This window comes from Leucoraja erinacea, chromosome 3, assembly GCF_028641065.1.
Source record: "Leucoraja erinacea ecotype New England chromosome 3, Leri_hhj_1, whole genome shotgun sequence".
Taxonomy (NCBI): Eukaryota; Metazoa; Chordata; class Chondrichthyes; order Rajiformes; family Rajidae; genus Leucoraja; species Leucoraja erinaceus.
The window spans coordinates 82,370,525-82,393,342 of NC_073379.1; the positions used below are offsets into that span (position 1 = coordinate 82,370,525).

Genomic DNA, 22,818 nt, shown 5'->3' on the forward strand with positions numbered 1-22,818 from the left:
AAAGTGCTGGAGTAACTCAGCAGATCAGGCAGCATCTCTTGAGAAAATGGATACGTAACGTTTTGGGTCAGAACAGAGACAAGGAAACACTTTTTCTCAGAACGGAGACGAGGAAACACTTCTTTAGAACGGAGACGAGGAAACACTTTTTCTCACATAGAGTTGTGAGTCTGTGGAATTCTCTGCAGTGGAGGCCAGTTCTCTGGATACTTTCAAGAGAGAGCTAGATAGAGCTCTTAAAGATATCAGAGTCAGGGGATATGGGGAGAAGGCAGGAACGGGGTACTGATTGGGGATGATCAGCCATGATCACATTGAATGGCGGTGCTGGCTCGAAGGGCCGAATGGCCTATTCCTGCACATATTGTCTATTGACCCTTCTTCAGACTGTATGTAGGGGGGTGGTGGGAGGTGAAGGGTTGGGGGCGCAAAACAACCAGGACCAATCAGGGCCAGTCACAAATTCCCTCAGGCAGGGTGGTGCCCGTTAAGGCCATTGTTGGCTGGGGGAGGTGTGATCTCAAGAGAAAAACAATGTGGTGAACTGTGGAGCTGGTAAAACAACTAGGGTGGAGGAAAGGGGCAAGAGCGGAGGGAGAAGGGGAGGGTAGTAAGTAGGTGACTTAAAATTAGAGAATCCTGGCATCCATCCCACTGCATCTAATGTCATGCAAGTTGAAGACTTCTTGATCTGAAATGGATCTCCCAGGTCCAGAAAATGACTGTCATGTGGCAATCACAATGAAACATGGTGTAAAAAAAAGCATTGATTCTGAATACTGTACAGAGATGTTGGAGTGGCTGAGATAAACTGGGATCATTCCCACTAGGACATGTAGATTGCATTCATGCCCCTTTTTCATGGAAGAATACACTAACATACTCTGCCTATACAGAAGAGTTGATGTCCAAACTTTAGAAGTATACTATTTAATGGATACACTGCATAGCAGGTGTGTACTGGGAGAAGACAAATTTCTACCCTGAAGAATTTTAATACTTTAAATAAGGGTTCTTTCTATAAAGCATAAATGCAGAAAACCATGCATTCCATGTTTGCATAATAACTGTACATTCAGTGTGACTAGTTTTTAAGGTGAACTTACCATTTGCATCTTCTTTTTTAACTCCAGATTTGCCTCCTTATATGTTTTTGAGGTAGCATTAAGGTAGTATATGCCTAAACTGCAATTTAAACACAGGTTGTAAGGATGTCATGGTGCTTCATGAATATCGGACACCTATTACTAGTTCATCTTTAATCTTATAATATACATATAAGCACATTACTCTTTGTTCAAAATTACAATTATGATGACAACACTGATTTTTGTCATTTTGACTGATCAGTCAATAACAGAGAGCAACTGAGGCTGGGAAAAGGATTATTTTAAATTATGTTTCTAAACATTTTACTGAGAGCAAAATAAAGATTAGAATATTCAGTTGTGCTTGAATTTGAAATGCAAACAAATGTATTTAAAACAAATTTAAATATATACGTTGAAATGCTTATCTGAAGAATTTAAAATTCTTACACTTACAATTAGTTTTATGAGAACCAGTGAAAATACTAACCAGTAAAAGCACATCATTAAAAATTCACTCATACCTCATGAAACAATCTGTGATTCTGTTTTTTTGCAGAGAAATAGTTCATAAATACCAGATGGTTTCACCCACTCATTGATTTCTCTTGACCATGATGAGGAAATCTTCAATGTGGAAATCAGTACTTTCTTTAGCCAGAGGATGGTCAATCTGTGGACTTCATTGCCACAGATGCTGTGGAGGCCGGGTTATTGGGTATTTTTTATGGTGGAGATTGATAGGTTCTTAATTAGTAAAGGCCCTGTCCCACTTTCCCGAGTTACGAACTATCCCGGAGAATTATGGTAATAGCCGTTTGTAGGTACTCGGGGCTATTTTTTTAACTCGTGGACATGGTCAACATCTGTGAGTCTTACATCGTTCATTGTCACACACATACTGTGCAGTGAAATGAAAGTGGCAATGCTCGCGGACTTTTGTGCAAGAGACAAACAACCAAACAAACTATAAACACAATCATAACACACATATTCTTTTACATAATAAATAATGGAAGGAAAAACGTTCAGTAGAGTTAGTCCCTGGTGAGATAGGCGTTTACAGTCCGAATGGCCTCTGGGAAGAAACTCCTTCTCAACCTCTCCGTTCTCACCGCATGGCAACGGAGGCGTTTGCCTGACCGTAGCAGCTGGAACAGTCCGTTGCACGGGTGGAAGGGGTCTCTCATGATATTGTTGGCTCTGGAGTTGCACCTCCTGATGTATAGTTCCTGCAGGGGGGCGTGAAGTTCCCATAGTACGTTCGGCCGAATGCACTACTCTCTGCAGAGCCTTCTTGTCCTTGGCAGAGCAATTCCCAAACCAGATGATAATGTACCCGGACAAGATGCTTTCCACCGCCGCTGCGCAGAAGCACTGGAGGATCCTCGGAGACACTCTGAATTTCCTCAATTGCCTGAGGTGGTAAAGGCGCTGCCTTGCCTTACTCACGAGTGCTGAGGCATGTGATGCCCATGTCATATCCTCGGATGCCCCGAGTACCTACGGCTGGCATAACAAGCCGCTACGAAATATCTACGGACTCATATGGCCTCCTATGGACTCGCTACCGACATTCCCTGACATCCCCCGAGTTCGAATCAAGGGGAAAACTCGGGAGTTTGTGAGTTAAGGGCCTGTCCCACGAGCATACGACTGCATGTGGCAAGCACGACCTAACATGGTTGCTTGAGTCGTACGGCCTCGCGGGACCGGTCCCACTTTGATCGCCAGAGCCGTATGGAGTTGTGCGGAGCTGGTCCCGACATCACACGGGGCTCCGAAAAACTGACACTGTTCAAAACTTCTGCGCGGCAACGGCCTGCCGGCCCGCAGGCGCTTTGAGGCCGTACGCACTGCCCCGACGGGCGCACGCACCATCTCGACACCGTACGCACCGTCTCAATGCCGTACACAGCGTCATGACGGCGTATGTCTAGCGCAAACTTCCCGCGGACTTCGCTCGAACTTCACGTCAATTCGTATGGGATCACTCGACCTCCGCGCGGCACCCGCTTCCGGTTTGGTCGCGCTTGCCGCATGCAGCCGCATGCTCGTGGGACAGGCCCTTAACTTGGCAAAGTGGGACAGGGCTTTAAGGGTATCAAAAGGAGAAGGCAAGAGGATTGAAAGTGAAAAAATAGATCAATCATGATCGAATGGCAGAGCACACTCAATTGACCAAATGGCCTAATTCTGCTCCTATCTCTTATGAACATGAAAAGATTATGGTTCCAAATTTCGCCAATAGATCCTGCCTGTTCCATATTTCTTGTTTCTTCATAATTAACTCTTCTTATTACCTAGTAAAGCTAAAAAAAATGATGCTCCTTTTATGTGTACATTACAATTTGCATTGGGCTAAATTAGATTTAATTTTATTCCCTGTGTTCACAATCAGGTCGCTGGCAAAAGGAATGAAAGAAAATGTTTGACGATGATCCATTTTCCTCTCCCAAATATCCCTGTTCACTCCAATTATGGAATCTAAAAAGTGCATGCTATAGAACATTAAATATGGTTTGGAGTGGGCTCGCTGTGGAGTGCCCTCACTCAAGTAGTTTACTACTTTCTGAGGTTGCAAAAAATTGTCTGTTGAATATTTACTGGCAACAAGACTGCAGTACCCAACAGTACCCATGAAGTAACTATATTACTATTAATGTTTCTGTAATGCATTCTCTTATAATTCTCCCCTGCAATTATTAGATGTCATATGGGCACAGGTTCACCTATGTAAATCCAAATATATTGAAAGCAGCTAATTGAGGGAAATCCAATTTGTTTAGACAAAGGCTTTGTGCTAATCACTTTGTCTTGAGAGCATATTTTTTTAAGTACCAATTAATATCATCTTTTTCTTGCTGCAGGTAATTAGTTGTCATAATTTTACTTCTTGGACAGGTACCATTAGGCAATGTAATAGCGGTAGCATAAAAAAGTACAAATAATCATTCATTTATGGACAGTCTGATATATTATTTATAAAGCGCTTTCTTTCTAGTCATCTACACTGCAATCCTCATTTGAAGGATTGCCACATTGTTCGTGTTTAATTTATGTGTGGCGGATCCCTTCCAATGCCTCACCCAAATGGACATAACTCAAGTGTCGGCTTTGCCCTTGAATGTTGGCAGAGCAGTCATTCACGTGAATGTATTTGATCAGCCCAGTTCTGCCTTCAGCCAGTACTCATGAATAAGCACAAAACATTTTCTGTAGGACTCGAGATCAGCAATTAAAACTTACTTTCTCGTACTTAAGGGAAGGTCCCAATTTGGGGCATTACAGCTGAAATAAGAGCAGCTTGTTTTCTTCTGCTAAAGATCAAACCCAGAAGATCATAGCTCTGCTACTCTGTGGATTAATTCAGGCACAAGGAACTGCAGATACTGGAATCGTGAGGAAAACACAAAGTGCTGGAGGAACTCAGCGGGTCAGGCAGCATCTGCAGAGGGAATGAACAGGCATCATTTCGGATCAGGACTTTTTTTCAGTCTGAGGAAGGGACCCAATCCGAAACATTGCCTGCATATTCGCTTATCAGGCGTTGACTGACCCGCTGAGTTGCTCCACTAATTTGTGTTTTGCTTTGGATTAATTCACTGGGCCAAATCTAGCAGATCTCAGATTTCACCCCTTCCCTCTCTCCCTCATGATCATTGCCTGTAGTTTTGAGGGTGAAGGCCTGTCTTGCTGGTCTGAGGCATCCTGACTCCAGCCTCATGACCTAAGTGACAGCAGGGCCTCAAATGGTGTAGGGAGGAAATCCTACCCTGAAACATCACTGAAAATTGACATCAGGCAAAGCCCCACACTAACATTGAAGTAAAAGGTGAAGGATTTTTAGTTCTGCTTTTCCTTAATTGCATTAATATCAATTTGGGCAGTACACTAGCTCAGCGATAGAGTTGTTGCCTTACATCGGCAGGGATTTGGGTTCAATCTGAACTACAGGTGCTGTAAGAAGTTTGCATGTTCTTCCTGGAACTATATTAGTTTTCTCCGGGTGCTCTGGTGTCCTCCCACATTCCAAAGGCGTACACTTTTGTTGGTTCATTGGCTTCTATAAATTGTCCCTAGTGTGTAGGAAATTGCTAATGTACGGGGTGATCATTAGTCAGCGCTGACTTGGCAGGCCGAAGGGCCTGTGTCCATGCTGTATCTGTAAAATCTCTAAAGTTTAAAGTCAAGCAATATTTAATATTATTAAGAATTAAGTAAAAACCTTAAAAGTTAAAAATTATTATATTTTTTTAAGTGAAAGATAAAATGCATAAATAATTAGGACCTTCAATAAAACTAAGATAGTTTCAAAGAAGGAATAGATGTTTTGTTTCCTGGAAATCAATGAGGTGCTGGATCCTGCATCAGGCCTGTCTTGTTCCAAGAGGTGTATGTGCAGGGAATCTCAGCAAGGTAAAGTCTCTCCATGGACTCCATGCTACTGTGGGTCTTGTGGCAGATCATACAAATGCAATGCCATCTATCGTTTAGTAACTTTGGGAGTTCTGTGCATGGCAATACATGTACAGAAGTCTCATTTAAAAGGCCTTTTTCGTACAGCCATTAACATTCCATCAATTAGAGGCTTTGGTTTTGTTGAAGAGAAAATTAAACTTACACCATCAGTAAGATCCCGGGCAGAATCAATCCTGGATTTGAAGCATAACCAAAGAGTTTCCCAACAAAGGCCGGGAAGTCATGCTCAATGGTTTCCATAATAACCTCAAACATTTTAGCCTTCCCACTGTAAGAAAAAAGGCAAAGAGTTAAATTGCAACGTGATCTAAATAACCAGGTCTAAGTAAACATTGCACATTAATGACAAATAATTTGTGTTGCTTAAAAGCAGTTATCATTCATTTTTAGATTGTCCATCTGTTCCATGCAACAAAACATTTATGTGGGAATAAGCATAATGTTACAGGTGCTGTCATAACAGCATGGCATTCAGTAGAAAAGCTCACTCCTGGGTAATGAGGAACAGGCACACAGGGCTGCAGCACAGGGGTTCATACATGTTCCTTTTCAAAGCTATTCCCAGCTACATTCCATGCGTTGGACCCATTAATGGGAAGTTATTTGTAACTATTTCAAGAAAGTACAGGTATAGAAGTTCATAAGTGATAGGAGAAGAATTAGGCCATTCGGCCCATCAAGTCTACTCTGCCATTCAATCATGGCTGATCTATCTCTCCCCCTCAACATTCTCCTGCCTTCTTTCCATAACACCTGACACCCATACTAATCAAGGATTTATCCATCTCGGCCTTAAAAATATCCGTTGAAGTTATGGGTGACGGTAAGAATGTAAGACTGTGACTACCTAGACAGGTAATTTAGGAGAATCCTGAGGGTATCATAATGCCTTAAGCTGGAGTGCAGAGAAGATTTAGGTTTAGTTTTTTTTTGTAATTGTCATGTGTACTGAGGTACAGTGAAAAGCTTTTTTTTTGCATGCTATCCAATCAGATCAGATAATACTATACATAAGTAATATCAAGTCAAATCCAAGTACAATAGGTGAAGCAAATGGGAAGATACAGAGCAAAGATCCTATAGCAGATCTTTGATACAGAGTGCAGAATTAGGTCTCAGCATTGTAGTACATCAGTTCCATAGACAAAGTCTGATTTCTGTGATGGGGTAGATGTTAATCGGACAATACCTGAGTGTATGGAAGTACCATTCAGAAGCTTGATAATAGAGGGGAAGAGAATGGTGTCAGGACCTGAGGGCCTAAGCTACAGGGAGAGATTGGACAGGCTATGACTTTATTCCCTGGAATGCAGGAGGCTCAGCTTATCTCAATGAGGTGCATAAAATCACGAGGGAACAGATAGGTTGAATTAATAAAGTATTTTATACAGGGAAGGGGACTCAAGATCCAAAGGACATAGGTTAAAGATGAGAGGGGAAAGACTTATTAAGAAACTGAAGGGCATTTTTTTCTTACAATCCACCCCTAAGTGAACAACCATGATCCAAGCAGTGTCACGACTGAGGAATGGGTATTGCAACGATTAAAAGCTGAGGACGGTTCCCAACCCGAAACATCACCTATCCAAGTTCACCAGAGATGCAGCCTGACTCGCTGGGTTACTCTAGGTTTTTTTTTGTTCTTTCCTTGGTAAACCAGCATCTGCAGTTCCGTGTTTTTACAAGCACATTCCTGCTTTTGGAATTAGAAAGGAGCTGTCATGGACGGACGGGCCTGTGCACTTCCGTTCTATCTTTTCGCATTGGGCAACGTGTCATAAGGCCGTCAAAGAAACAACATCACCAGAAGTGGAATTCTGTAGGAGTTTCTTTCAGGAGGACTACAGCTGTCAGTGAAAGCAGCTGATCTCGTCTTCACAAAAGCAATAAGAATGGGCAATAAATGCTAGGCTTGCCAGTAAAATATGCATCCAATACAATAATAAAAACTGATAAGTAGCATAGGTAATCAGGCATCAAATGCACTCTTATCTCAGGCAAACCGCATATGTTATCAACCATCAGAGACTACAAGTTCCATTTTTAAATCAACAATTTTGATTGTTAATTGTTCTTTCATTGCTCAGGGTCGTAAACAGTTGACACAGGAGATGGTAAGCATTAACTCATGTCAGCATGATCTCTAAACATTATTGAAAGCATAAAACAAAGGGGATCATTCAGTGCGTCATGTCCATGGCAGATAAGTAAGAACTATCCAACCTAAACCCATATTACAGTACCAGGTCACAGCTTTCAAGTACACGTCCACGTATCCATCTATTATGTGACGATGTGGCATTATATGGAGTACCCAAACTGCAGCCTAACTGGTGTTGCCTTGTAGATCTAGGAAAATCTTCCTGTTCCTAAAGCTTCATCTAATGTAGGGAAATGTCTTGTATGTTTCTTTAACAATCTTATTCACTTTTCCAATATGTATAAAGATTTCTGGACATCCCCCCAAAAGTCACTTTGCTGGTCCACAACGCTCAATATGTTTGACATTTATTGCATATTCTCTTGCTGTGATGTACCTCCACACTGATTTTTGGGGTAAATTTAATTTCCCCAGTTTTCAACCTAGCTGGCCAGACCATCTATATCTTCTTAAAGATTAAAGCTTTCTTCCTCATTTCCAACCATTAAGTCATTTTATTTCATCTGCAAACTTATTTTCTCCCGTTCCTTCTATATCAGTCTAAATCATTGTCAAATTAGCCAAGGTATTGAGTGCTGAGCCATTATGGAAACCCACAGGTAAAAGCCTTCCTGACTCCAATATTTTATATTTTAGTAATAGCCTGGAATATGATTTTTGTCTTTGCTGCATGGGTGGTCATGTGGCAGAGTAGATCACCCCCTTGTTAGAACAGCTGTTTTGTTTACTTTTTGTTTGGCCATGCTGTAATTATATCCGACTCCCACTGAAGCACGCATAGAATCTAATTGCAGTCTGACAAGTTCACAATATGAATATAGGAACAGGTGGTTCTAACAATCATGGTTGAAAGGAAAGTGTAGGCAAAAGCTAGATTTTTCCTTTAATATATTGCTCTTGAGCTATTGTGACTTTGATCTTGGCAAGTCAAATATGAATCAGAGTTTTGAACTTTCGAGATAAATATTAACTGTGCAAGTATACCCAATGTCTGTGGGTGTGAAAGTACAGTTCATTCAGTGTTATTGGAGGAGGAAGTTAATTGGGTCAGGCAGAGGGTCGTGGGAAAGTGACAGTACTTACAATGGTACGATTTTATATTTCTGTGAGATAGATCAATGAAATATTTAGTATATTGTCCAACTCACCTTGTGCAATATCATGGGAAACTCAGTTGTGCAATTTCATGGGAGAATCAATATTCAAAGTCTTGCATGGGGCACACTTTGTGTATGTTTGTAACATAAAACTCAACACCCTTATCGTAAAGAAATTGTTCAATTTGTTGCAAACAGCACCATAGAGGTTGTTGACAAACAAATCAAGATGTTTGCCCTTTAAACTGTATATCTAATGCCTGGAAGATTTGCCTATTAAATGATCATATTAAATAAATAGGAGGTAGATAAAAATGCTGGAGAAACCCAGCGGGTGAGGCAGCATCTATGCAGCGAAGGTATGAGACCCTTCTTCAGATTGTTCCAGCATCTGCAGTTCCTTCTTAAATTTTAATTAAATAAATATGTCTTGCTACTGTCTAAGCCTTTTCATTATTGGTTGTTTCACGATGTAGGAGGGGGAAAAGATCACACAGTGGGCTATTATATTTAAATGGAGACTACAACAATTTATAGAAAAATTGGATATCTTTTTGAAAATAGGTAATGTAAAATGCTATGGGGAAGAGCTGAACATGGAATGAAATACTGTTTGAAAGGGTTAATAGAAAATTAACTTCTGTGCTATAATGGTCAGAACTTACTTGATAACATGATCCAAATTGGTCCTATTAACACTATGTTGATGTGATGCTGCAATTGCTTCTCCTTATCTATATATTACTAAAATTCTGTTCTTGACCGGTTTTGGCGATCTGTTCTGCGATTTCCGAGAGAACGCCGCCACCTACGGCCGTCATTTTTGGCCACCTCGCTCAGAGGCCCCCTCCGCCGTATGTGGGCCGAGGATTTTTCCCGTCGATGAAATATGACGGAGATATTAATGTTTTTACTAAATTCCCCATTCTCTCTGCTGACCCCGCTGGAGGCAGGGGAAGGGACTATAAAACCAGGAAGTGGTGTGCCTCAATCAGTCTCTGCAAGCGGTGTGCCTCAATCAGAGCTTTGAATGACACTGACAAATGTCTACAGCACTGTGAGTACCCTTAATTTGGTTTGAAAATGAAAATATGGTTAGAGGTAAAAAAGCACTGCCTGCAAATAGTTGTTTGGGTTTGGGTTGAAGTAAAAAGGCACTCTCTCCCCCCCCCCCCCCCCCCCCCCCTCTCTCCCCCCCCCCCCCTCCCCCTCTCCCCCCCCCCCCCCCCCCCCCCCCCCTCCCCCCCCCCCCTCCCTCTCCTCTCCTCCCCCCCCCTCCATCTCCTCTACCCCCCCCCCTCCCTCTCCCCCCCCTCCCCCCTCCTCCCTCTCCTCTCCTCCCCCCCCCCTCTCTCCCCCTCTCCTCTCCCTCCCCCCCTCCCTCCCCCTCCCTCCCCCCGCCCCCCCTCCCCTCCCCCCCCCTCTCTCTCTCCCCCCCTCTCCTCCCCCCCCCCTCCTCTCCTCCCCTCCCCCCCCCTCCCCCCCCCTCCCCTCTCCTCCCCCCCCCTCCCTCTCCCCCCCCTCCCCCCCTCTCCTCCCTCCCCCTCCCCTCCCCCTCCCCTCTCCCTCTCCTCACCCACCTCTCCCCTCCCCTCCCTCCCTCTCCTCTCCCCCCTCTCTCCTCCTCCTCTCCTCTCCCCCCTCTCCTCTCCCCCCTCTCCTCTCCCCCTCTCCCCCCCTCCCCCCCCTCCCCCCTCTCCTCCCCCCTCTCCCTCTCCCTCTCCTCCCCTCCCCTCCCCCATCTCCCCCCCCCCCCCCCCCTCCCCCCTCCCCCCCTCCCTCCCTCTCTCCCTCTCCCTCTCCCCCTCCCTCTCCCCCCCCCTCTCTCCCCTCCCTCCTCCTCTCTCACCTCCTCCCTCTCTCTCTCCGCCTCCCCCTCCTCTACCCCCTCCGTCCTCCTCTCACCCCCTCCCTCCTCCTTAACGCCCTTCTCCTCTCTCTCCCCCTCCCTCTCTCCCCCCCTCACCCCCTCCTTCTCTGCTCCTCCTCCTCCTCTCCCCCTCCTCCCCCCCCCTCTCCCCCCTTTCTTCCCCCCCCATCCTCCTACCCCCCTCTCCTCCTCCTTCCCCCCCCCCCTCTCCTCCTCCCCCCCTCTCCACCCCCCCCCCTCTCCCCCCCCCCCTCTCCTCCCCCCCTCCACAACCGCACATTGGGGGAACAGACCCCCAACGGGTCTGCACTTGATCTAGTTAAGTTAAAAATTCTTGGGTAAATGCACACTAATTCAGGTATCAAAAAAAAATAATAGAGGCATATGATATGCAGAAAACTAATCCATCATTGTTTCGTTGTGTAGGAGAGAGGACATTGTCTTAAAACGGGACTAGATTGATTAAAACTGATTACCTGAATGGTCCACAATCAAACGAGGGTGTAAATGTCATTATAGTGTAGACTACTGGCAATAAACTGAGGAACAAAATCAACAATAATAAAGACATGTAGAAATTATTGGATCCCGATGCCTTGAAAACTCGTGACTGCGGGACATTACAACACATAACAGCCCAGCACTGGAAGTACATGGATGTCAACAGCCGTAGAATATTGATGCCAATCAATCCGGGCGAATAAAAGGTGCCCATCCTGAAAAGAAAGAAAAATACTTTTCAAATCAATATAAACCTCATGGATGCTAGAGCCAGCAGAACTGGAACTCGCTTGGTCCTATTTTATGTCTTCCACTGCCTCTGGGAGTTTAATAATTGAATTTATTTGATCATTATCACATGGTTGCTTTGTGGTAATTTGTAATGATGTTTCTAATGATGTTTGTTTGTTTCCTTGCATTTACAAGGAGAACATTGAGGTACTTAATTGACTGTAAAGTAATATGATACCATTCCGAGGACGTGGAAGTTACTACATTTCTCTTCAGGTTTCCATAGGTGCTGCTGGTTCTACCACCACCTCCATCTGCTGGTAGAATTCCAGTTCTGCAGGAACTTCTTCAATATTAACACCACAAAGGACTGAAATGTTCACTAAACACACTGCCATTCCACAGAGATCACAATCATTTAGTATTGTAAATGCAAGGAGGTTTAAGGCTGGTGCACATGAGTGCAAAACACAAAAGTCACAGACTTTTGCACAGCTGATTGCTGTCACACTCTGACAGTGCTCCAGTGCTCCGGAACACACCGAGACTCATCGGTCGGCGGAACCGCTACCCCGCCCGAAGGCACGTACGTCGGCAGGACCAGTAACCCACGCGATGGTTCATTGGACGGCATAAGCAGGAAAAAGCTGGAGATGTTGGGATGAGAGGAGCTAGGATGGTAAACTAGGGTTATGCCTCCAGCATCTTAAAGGTAGGCTGCAGGAGATGTCCCCAGGATACAAAGATGGCCGGGCAAAGAGAGAAGAGGGAACTGCTCGAGTACATTGAGCTCGCAGGCCGACCGGACTTTGGACGTTGTATAATGGCACCAAAAATGGCTATGCCCACATATGTAATATATGCAAAAAGAATTTTGCTATGCAGTTGCATATGTGACAAATAAATCACTGTTGAATACTGGACCTGATTGCTGGAGATTGACCCTTGAAAATATTCCAGCTGTTACCATGGGGAAAGTTGGCAACTGAATCATGTGCCTGGCTAGGACTGACACATTTCCAGTCATTCCATTCATTTCAATGGAAAGAGGTTGGAAAGTTGCACATAATTTACATGTTTTACTTAATTAAATCAATGCAACATCACTGTATCGTTCAATGGTTCAATGGTTCCTTTATTATCAAGTGTACCGAGGTACAGTGAGATTTTCTTTTTTTGGCATACACATCAGTAAGCCACCGGGAGATCAGGTTGGTTATTGCGAACCAAACGGAGGTGTTCGGCGAAGCGATCGCCAAGCCTACGCTTGGTCTCACCGAAGAGTGGTGAATCTCTGGAATTCTCTGCCACAGAGGGTAGTTGAGGCCAGTTCATTGGCTATATTTAAGAGGGAGTTAGATGTGGCCCTTGTGGCTAAGGGGATCAGGGGATATGGAGAGAAGGCAGGTACGGGATACTGAGTTGGATGATCAGCCATGATCATATTGAATGGCGGTGCAGGCTCGAAGGGCCGAATGGCCTACTCCTGTACCTAATTTCTATGTTTCTATGTTTCTATGATGTAGAGCAGCTGACATCTAGAACAGCGGATGCTATAGATGAGATCCCACCACTTGCCACATCTTCCCATCTGCTCCCCTGTCTGCTTTCCGCAGAGACCTCTCCCTCCGTAACTCCCTGGTCAATTCGTCCCTTCCCTCCCGAACCACCCTCTCTCCAGGCACATTCCCTTGCAACCTCAAGAAATGCAGCACTCGTCGCATTACCTCCCTCCTTGACTCCATTCAAGGACCCAAGCAGTCTTTCCAGGTGCGGCAGAGGTTCACCTGCACCTCCTCCAACCCCATCTATTGCATCCGCTGCTATTTGGGTCGAAACCCTTTCTCAGATTGCGAGGTCACCCATCCTTTTTCTCCAGAGATGCTACCTTACCCGCTGAGTTATTCCAGCATATTGTGTCTGTCTTCAATATTTCAATCAGGTTGATCTCAACTTCCATACTCTTATCCAATGTTGAAAGCCCAGGATTTGATACGTTTTTTTAAAACCATGTTTTCAACTCCCCTGCCACTTACAAAGCAATATGAACAAATACCCTCAAATCTCCATTTTCCTACACCATTTTAGAATTGTGCCCCCTAGTTTAAACTGCCTCTTACCATTCTCCTGATAAAAGTACAAGATTTCTCACTTTATGTTATTAAGTTTTGTCGGCCACGCATTATGCTGTTTATATCAACCTTGAAGACATTATTTTCCTCAAAGCTCCAGGTTTGACCATGCCATGCCAATTTACACTTATCATATTTGAATCACGTTATATTCTCGCCACATTCCCCTCCATACTCCCACACTACCACTCACTTTCTTTTCTCCACTTCTCTTTCTTTCCGGAATATCTTTATCCGGAATATTTGGAATCAATTGCTGCTTTTATGAAATATTTGCAATTGACAGAAACAATGTTTGAGTGGTGTTAATGATCGATTAAGACTGGGGTTTAGTTTCACTTCCTCATGAAGTATGCTGGTGGGAAAAGTACTGCACTGCTCAGAGCAACATCAATCTGAACAGCGATGACTTATTTACCAAACTTATCGCAGGGGACTTGGTCAAGGTAAGATAAGGATAGTAGATAATCAACATACAAACACAGCAGGTTTGATTAAATATTGGGCAGTTCTCATATTTTCTGTGAAAGACCTAAGGTTCTTCTGAGTGAAAGCAATTTCAGCTAAGCTAGTGCTTATCCAAATAACGAAACACTTAAAATTACTGTAGGTAAATTATTTTGGCATTAACTGAAATATATTCTGTCAAAATTAGGTATAATCTTTGAATTAGTACATTTGCATTGATCTTATTAGATATGGATATATTTTTGCCATCAATAAATATAAACAGCACAAGTCCATCTTACTCTTACATTTCCACAACTTTCACATTTCCAAATAGCCTTAAAACAATCTATGCAACATACATTTTGCTTTCTATGCAACATACCACTAACTTCCATCCGGCACTCAAATACACCTGGACCATTTCCGACACTTCCCTACCATTCCTTGACCTCACTATCTCCATTGCAGGTGATAGACTTCTGACCGACATACACTATAAACCCACTGACTCCCATGGCTATCTGGACTACACTTCTTCCCACCCTGCTTCCTGTAAGGACGCCATCCCCTACTCCCAATTCCTCCGTCTACGCCGCATCTGCTCCACGGATGAGGCGTTCCACACCACGACATCTGAAATGTCCTCATTATTCAGGGAACGGGGGTTCCCCTCCTCCACCATAAATGAGGCTCGCACCAGGGTCTCTTCCATACCCCGCAACACTGCTCTCTCTCCCCATCCCCCCACTCGCAACAAGGGCCGAGTCCCCCTAATCCTCACCTTTCACCCCACCAGCCATCACATACAAAAAGTAATCCTCCGTCAGTTTCGCCACCTCCAACGTGACCCCACCACTCGCCACATCTTCCCATCTCCCCCCATGTCTGCCTTCCGCAAAGACCGCTCCCTCCATAACTCCCTTGTCAATTCTTCCCTTCCCTCTCGTACCACCCCCTCCCCGGGCACTTTCCCTTGCAACCGCAAGAGATGCAACACTTGTCCCTTTACCTCCCCCCTCGACTCCGTTCAAGGACCCAAGCAATCGTTCCAGGTGCGACAGAGGTTTACCTGCATCTCTTCCAACCTCATCTATTGCGTCCGCTGCTCTAGATGTCAGCAGATCTATATCGGTGAGACCAAGCGGAGGTTGGGCGATCGTTTCGCCGAACACCTCCGCTCGGTCCGCAATAACCAAGCTGACCTCCCGGTGGCTCAGCACATCAACTCCCCCTCCCACTCCGTCTCCGACCTCTCTGTCCTGGGTCTCCTCCATGGCCACAGCGAGCACCACCGGAAATTGGAGGAACAGCACCTCATATTCCGTTTGGGGAGTCTGCATCCTGGGGGCATGAACATCGAATTCTCCCAATGTTGTTAGTCCTTGCTGTCTCCTCCCCTTCCTCAGTCCCCCTGCTGTCTCCTCCCATCCCCCAGCCTTCGGGCTCCTCCTCCTTTTTCCTTTCTTGTCCCCGCCCACCCCCACCCCGATCAGTCTGAAGAAGGGTTTCGGCCCGAAACGTTGCCTATTTCCTTCGCTCCATAGATGCTGCTGCACCCGCTGAGTTTCTCCAGCTTTTTTTTGTGTAACCTATGCAACATACACCATGGCCTATTTCCATCAAAACCCCCAGCCCCTCTCTATTGTGTTACTTAATGACACTGGCCAAATAAATAATATTAAATGATCCAAATAATGATCCATATTGTCGCTCAGAAATGTTTCTAATAATCTAACCCACCTGAGTTGTTCAATCTATCCCTTTCACCCTTTTAAAACAATGGTGCAATGTTGACTATCCACCAGCATCTTCTGACATCACATTTCCAACTGGACTAGATGGGAAAATAATCATCTAATAATTCCACAGAGCTTCTCCTAGCAGCTTGGGAAGCATTTTATCCACTGATTTATCAAGGGAATTAGCAAATATTCCAAATCCCTTAAATCCTCTCTCATTATATCTTCTATGCCAAATTTACATATCTCTTATAATGTTTGCGCCATTATTTTAGACCGTATTTTTTTATGAAACAAACACATTCTGACAACAATATTTTTCTCACAGACCCCTTTTCTTTAATTCCTCTTAATCTTTATATTTTCATTAAAAAGCCATTGAGTTTTCCTTGATTATTTGCAAGCTTGGTTCTGACCATCTCTACGTGGCACATCCTACTGCTCTCCGGCTCGATAGCCACGTTTTAATCCGGACTCGCGTCTACTGCTCCCACTTATTTACAGGTCACAGGCAGACATGCTCGGTTAGCCCATTGGGAAAAGATTAGCCAAATGGAGTTTATTAATCATATGGCTATAAAGAAAGGCTTCCTTACCATATCATTCCTTGATTGAAGATAAGTCCCAGAACATTTCCACTGATATCAAATTCAGTATATGAAGGCTGAAAATTTAAGAGCAAAAGTTGCAAGGTTAATAGAAAAAACTAATTGTAACTTTGTTTTACAACAAACTATTAACAAAGGAGCCATTTGTCCAATGGGTTCATTAAATATCCAGTATACTAGCCATTGTTCATTAATGAATTAATTTTAAACTTTGGTACTAATCAAAGTGCAGATAATATACTGTGGAGCACTGAGCAAGTTCATCTTTACATGTTTAATTGTGATTAGATGAACACAAATTTGACTCGATCTTTAATCAAGTATCAAATATAATATTACATAGAATGTTAGTCATTGTTAATTTACTCAACATATTTATTTTGATAAATAATACTTAACAAATCCATACTCCAGATCCCAGCACCAGCAGTAGTTAACAAATCTGACAAATAAGGCTCGTAGGAAATCTCCAACAAATATACTGCCGTAATTAACAAGAATGTCAGACACAGTGAGCTTCGTAAATTCCTATAAATTGTAAATAACAAAAGATATTCAGTAAATAGTGCAATCTTTCAATACATGGTTAAATTTATTAAAACATAATTTCCCCGTTTATACTGCTGTCATTTATATAAATTTGAACAAAATATATTAATTCATTTTGGAATTTAATACAGATTATGTGACACCGCATTGTATAATGTGCTACTAACATGTAAAACACAAATAAGAAACAAAACATTCTGAAGTCCACATCTGCAGTATAGATTCAGTTGACGTACCATTCCAACGCCAGTCTCCCAGCAAGGCCCTCGGGGGAAATCCGCAGGATCTATTTGTGGAATTCCAGGGGTTGAACTATTAGATGTGAAATTGAAGGCGTTCATCATGGCTAAAGTTTTGTTTTTTATACTTTCTTCCTCTGCCAACTGAACAAGTGAAAGAAAATGTCTTGTTTAAAAATACAATTGTACACCAAAACTATTTTAAAGGTATAGTTTAGATAGGGATGTGTCAGAGTCCTCATTATTTTCAGAATCATAGGACATAAAACAGTATAGTACAGGAACAGGCCCTTTGGCCCACAATAACCATGCTGAGAATTATGCCAAATAAACTAATGTCATCTGCCTGCACATAATCCATATCCTTACATTCCTTGCATATCTACAGGCCTAGTGAAAAGCCTCCTAAATGTCACTGTGGTATCTGCCTCCACCACCAACCCTGGCAGCACATTCCAGGCACCGACCATCCTGTGTGTAAAAAACTTGACTCACACATCTCATTTAAACTTTGCCCCTCTCAAATTAAAGCTACACCCTCTAGTCTTTAATATTTCAACCATGGGAAAAGGTTCTAATCGTCCACCCTATCTATGTCTCCCATAATCTCATACTTCTCTCAAGCCTCCCCTCAACCTCTGGTGGTCTTGAGAAAACAATCAAAGTCTGTCCTATCTCTCCCTGTAGCTAATACCCACAAATGCAGGCAATCCTCCAGTGGAAGACTGAAGTTGTGCTCCCTCGTGTATGTTTAACACTCTCAAGGGAAAATTGAGATAATTTATTAAAATTACTATTCCTTGCTCCACACTGATTTATTTCCTATCTCTCAGGAAATACCTCCTCTCTCCAAAGCCAATAAAAATCCCGAAACCCAAGCTTGCAAAGGCCTGCATTCGTATTCTATTTAATGTACCAATAAACATGTATACACAGTATGATATACTTACACAAATAACAGTAAATTTAAAACAATTTATATTTAGGAGTAAAAAACAAAGTGCAGGAAGTAGGTATGTTATAAAACTTACCTTCAACGGCACTGCAGTTCTGCCACTGGCCGTGTGCGCGAATATGGCGCATTTGAGTGGGGGGGCGGGGGGGGGGGGGGTGGCAGGATTAAAATGCCGTTTTCTCCTGCCTGTCCGAGATATATTTTCTCGGGCTACTACCTGATGTTGAAAATTCGTTCTGACTGCCGTTCTCGGAATTTAAAAAAAAAAAAAACGCAGGACAATTTAAGCGCTGGAGTAAAATAAAAAGCTACTTCTAACGCCGTCAACGCCGATAACGGGACGGATCTCACGTACGGGACAAAACATGAGGTTAATCATTTATTTTACATATAAACTGGCTACGTAGGATTACTTTAATCAAAATTTCATCGGCAAAAATATGATTATGTAAATATATGAACCAGCAGTGTTTTTCCTGCCGATATGGGGTTTAAATTCACCGCAACCGCAACGTTCCAATCGATCGTGTTCCACAAAAACTCATTCGCAAGATGATTTGAATAGCCATTAATTTACAGGACTTAAACAATAAATTCCTTCCATTTGGCCTATAAATTCATGACAATGACATTTAAAAATCATGTTATATTGTGAATTGTTGTGTGAATGTTATTTGGACACTTAGGCTATTTAAAAATGTTAACCTTTTCTTAAGAAATGGAAGATGTTTAGATCTAGTAATTGAATTTTGTAATTAGCTACAATTAGGTAACCAACTAATTATATGCTTTAATTTCAGGTAATCCAAGTAAGATTGTTTCATATTTGTTCCAGAATGCTTCAATCTATAATAACTGAAAATTTCATTCAGTTCTCTTAATTTTTAAGAAAATTATGGGCTTTTGACTGTCCTCGATCACAGCTCTTGAGTTAAATCAATGGAAAAGCAATAGGGAACAAGATGCTAATTTCAGAGTATGAAAATGGCCATAACTGTTTTAATACTGAAGATATGAAAGTGAATTAGATGTCAAATCAAACTTCTTTTTATGCTTTATCTGATGGGATAAATTGCAGACTTGATTATTAAAATCTCAAAATGTTGTAACATTGCTACAGGAAGAATTCAGCAGGTCAGGCAGCATCTGTGGAGGGAATGGATAGTCGATGTTTCAGAGTCTGAAGAAGGATCCTGGCTTGAGGCATCGCCTATCCATTCCCTCCACAGCATCTGCAGTTCCTTGTGTCCTTCTCTTTATATTTAGGAGGTTGCACTTAACAGCCAACAGTAACTCTTGGAGGATATGATACAGCAATTTGGGAGGTCAAAAAGTGGCTCCTGGTATCTTCTGGCCTTAGCTTTCCAAATTTTCATCACAAGGTGGCTTTCAAATATTACAAATATTACAACTAAAGTGTTTTTCTTCCCTGTGTTCATTTGCATCCATTGTTTTGTGAATAAGATTGATTTGCATACAAAGCTCCTGTGGTTGATTAATTCCCATATTTTTTCTCTTTATTCTGGTCAGATCCAAATAATTCATGTTCAGTACTAACAGGACCCCCTTGTTGAATTTTTGATAAAGTGTAACCATGGCCTGGTTTGGGAACAGCTCCATCCAATACCGCAAGAGATTGCAGAGAGTTGTGATCGTAGTCCAGTCCATCACACAGAACAACCTTCCCTCCATTGACTCCATCCATACTTCACGTTGCCTCGGCAAGGCCATCAACATAATCAAGAACCAGTCTCACCCCAGTCACTCCCTCTTCTCCCCTCTACCTTCAAGCAAGAGTACATAAGTGTGAAAATGCGTACTCAAGATTCAGGGACCGTTGTCCAACTGAACAGTCCTCTCATCAGCGACAGTGTGGACCTGACATTTTATGTACCTCATTGGAGTCCTTTGAACCATATTTAATTGTACTTTATTGGACTTCAATGTTATATATTGCACTAAACGCTGTACTTCTATCCTTTATCTGTGCACTGTGGATGGCTTGATTGTATAGATTTTTCTTTGACTAGATGGCACACACATAAAAGCCTTTCATTGTACCTCAGTAAACATGACAATAATAAGAAACAAAACCAAACTAGGCTCCAGATTTCCTCAGCACAGACGTGAAATATCATAGAAAAGCTAATGTTACGTAAAGAACAACATGTTGCAATTCAAGTGCTGACTTCTGGAATATGAAAGGTTGACATTGCCATATCATATTCCAGCCTTGACTATTGTAAAAGTACAGCTGCCACACAGAAATCAGGGAAATGCAGAAATTCATCAATATTAATAATCCACCTAAAAGCACTTCTTCACTTTGAATTTTCCATGCAAAATATATGTTTCTACTGCAGTTGTACAGGGTCTTGGTGAGACCACAGCTGGAGTATTGCGTACAGTTTTGGTCTCCTAATCTGAGGAAAGACATTCTTGCCATAGAAGTACAGAGAAGATTCAGCAGACTGATTCCTGGGATGTAAGGACTTTCATATGAAGAAAGACTGGATAGACTCGGCTTGTACTCGCTAGAATTTAGAAGATTGAGGGGGGATCTTATAGAAACTTACAAAATTCTTATGGGGTTGGACAGACTAGATGCAGGAAGATTGTTCCCGATGTTGGGGAAGTCCATAACAAGGGGTCACAGTTTAAGGATAAGGGGGAAATCTTTTAGGACCGAGATGAGAAAACATTTTTCACACAGAGAGTGGTGAATCTCTGGAATTCACTGCCACAGGAGTTCATTGCCTATATTTATACTACTAAAGGTATCAGGGGGTATGGAGAGAAGGCAGGTACAGGATATCGATTTGGATGATCAGCCATGATCATATTGAATGGCGGTACAGGCTCGAAGGGCTGAATGGCCTACTCCTGCACTTATTTTCTATGTTTCTATGTTTATATGTTGAACTTTCCTGATGAAAATATATGTTTATATGTTGAACTTTCCTGATGAAAATATATGTTTAAAATATATTTGTGCGATGAAGAGAGAAAAGCTGTATATTTTTTAAATGGTTCCACATAATTATATCACATATAGATTGACATTGAGCCATTAATGTTTTTATGCAGTCTTTAAAACCATTTAATTTATCTGTGGTCATGAATTACATTCAAGGTTAATGACACCAGCTTCTACGAAGCAGCCAGGTTAAACGGCTAGTGATGTGATTATGGTTGAAACAGATTTTCACTTAAACCTTTGCTTTGTTTAGGAGAAAACTTTAAATTTAGAATAGAAGATAAGTGCTATTTTAATGAGATGAAAAATGAATGCTACAAAAGCAAGGCTGTTTGTAATCTTAACATTGTTTCTGAATAGAGCTTGATTTGCAAATGTTTTTAAAAAACACCCCGATTGCAGCATATTATTCTTTTATATTACAGTATATGAAAGGTCTCCTACTAAGGCAATTATCAATGAGCAAAGCCAACCTGGATGTACCTGACTAGGCACCACCAGCAACCACCTTTCAAGGGCAGCATAATGGCACAGCCAGTACAGCTGTTGCCTCACAGCACCAGAGGCCAAAGTTCAATCCTGACCTCGGGCGCTGCCTGTGTAGAGCTTGTGACGACATGAGTTTCCTTCGGGTGATCTGCGTTCCTCCCACATCTCAAAGACATGCAGGTTTGTAGTTTAATTGGCCACCATAAATTGCTCCTAGTGTGTAGGATGTGGATGAGAAAGTGAGATAACATAGAACTTGTGATTGATGTTGATGCATGAACTCAATGGGCCGAAGAACCTGCTTCCAGCCTGTATCTCTCAATCAATCAATCAATCAATCAATCAAGGCATCTTGTCTTTCAGAAAATTGAAGGCATCTTGTCACTATCATTGGACGGCAAGATGTAGCCCCATTTTCTGTGATGACAGAGCTGCTACTAACAAATATTATTGTGATTACCAACTGGCAATATTCCCTTTGCGTGTTAATATGTAAGATTCTGCCTCCTAGCAGTTATTTTAATGGCATTATATAATTTATAAAAATGGCGACCCAGTTGAAAGTCACCCAGAAACAAGTGTGCACCTGAGTGAGCAGAAATAGATTCTACGAGAGTTTCTTACCTGTGATTGGACTTGATCAATAAGAGCAAGCAGAAATGTGTACAGATTACCGAGAAACAGGGCAAACATTCGCCACAGCTGCCATTTCAATGCAATACGGGGATGATAATTTTCCAGACCAGCAATTGATTCAAATAGTGGAGGAACAAACATTCCCAACAATGCCATAACGATATCAATCTATAAAAATAACATATTTAATAGATAGTTATTCATAGTAATTTGGACCTGCAAAATTATCCAATTTAAGTTGGTTACAGACTTATCACTAAACGTTTAACATTTATAAATTTATATCCCGGATCTGTCTTCACTACGGAAGACACAAACAATCTCCCAGATGTACTGGAGGACAGAGGATCTAAGGGGTAGAGGAACTGAAATAAATTTTCATTAGGCGAGAAATAGTATTGGATAGGCTAATGGGACTGAAGGATAATAAATCCCCTGGACCTGATGGTCTGCATCCAAGGGTCCTCAGGGAGATGGCTCTAGAAATAGTGGACGCATTGTTGATCATTTTCCAATGTTCAATAGATTCAGGATCAGTTCCTGTGGATTGGAGGATAGCTAATGTTATCCCACTTTTCAAGAAAGGAGCGAGAGAGAAAACGGGGCATTACAGA

General features: G+C 42.4%; 1 protein-coding gene across 1 annotated transcript in view; it reads right to left on the reverse strand.

The window, feature by feature from the left end:
• The window catches only part of tmc2b (transmembrane channel-like 2b), a 55,482-nt gene that overhangs the window by 6,332 nt on the left and 26,332 nt on the right, over positions 1 to 22,818 (reverse strand). The window contains exons 10-16 of the mRNA XM_055633084.1: positions 22,193 to 22,372; positions 17,145 to 17,291; positions 16,759 to 16,887; positions 16,348 to 16,415; positions 11,175 to 11,414; positions 5,713 to 5,838; positions 1,107 to 1,185 (exon numbers count right to left, since the gene is read on the reverse strand). Coding sequence (XP_055489059.1) covers positions 1,107 to 1,185; positions 5,713 to 5,838; positions 11,175 to 11,414; positions 16,348 to 16,415; positions 16,759 to 16,887; positions 17,145 to 17,291; positions 22,193 to 22,372 — 969 coding nt within the window. The remainder of the gene's footprint in view (positions 1 to 1,106; positions 1,186 to 5,712; positions 5,839 to 11,174; positions 11,415 to 16,347; positions 16,416 to 16,758; positions 16,888 to 17,144; positions 17,292 to 22,192; positions 22,373 to 22,818) is intronic.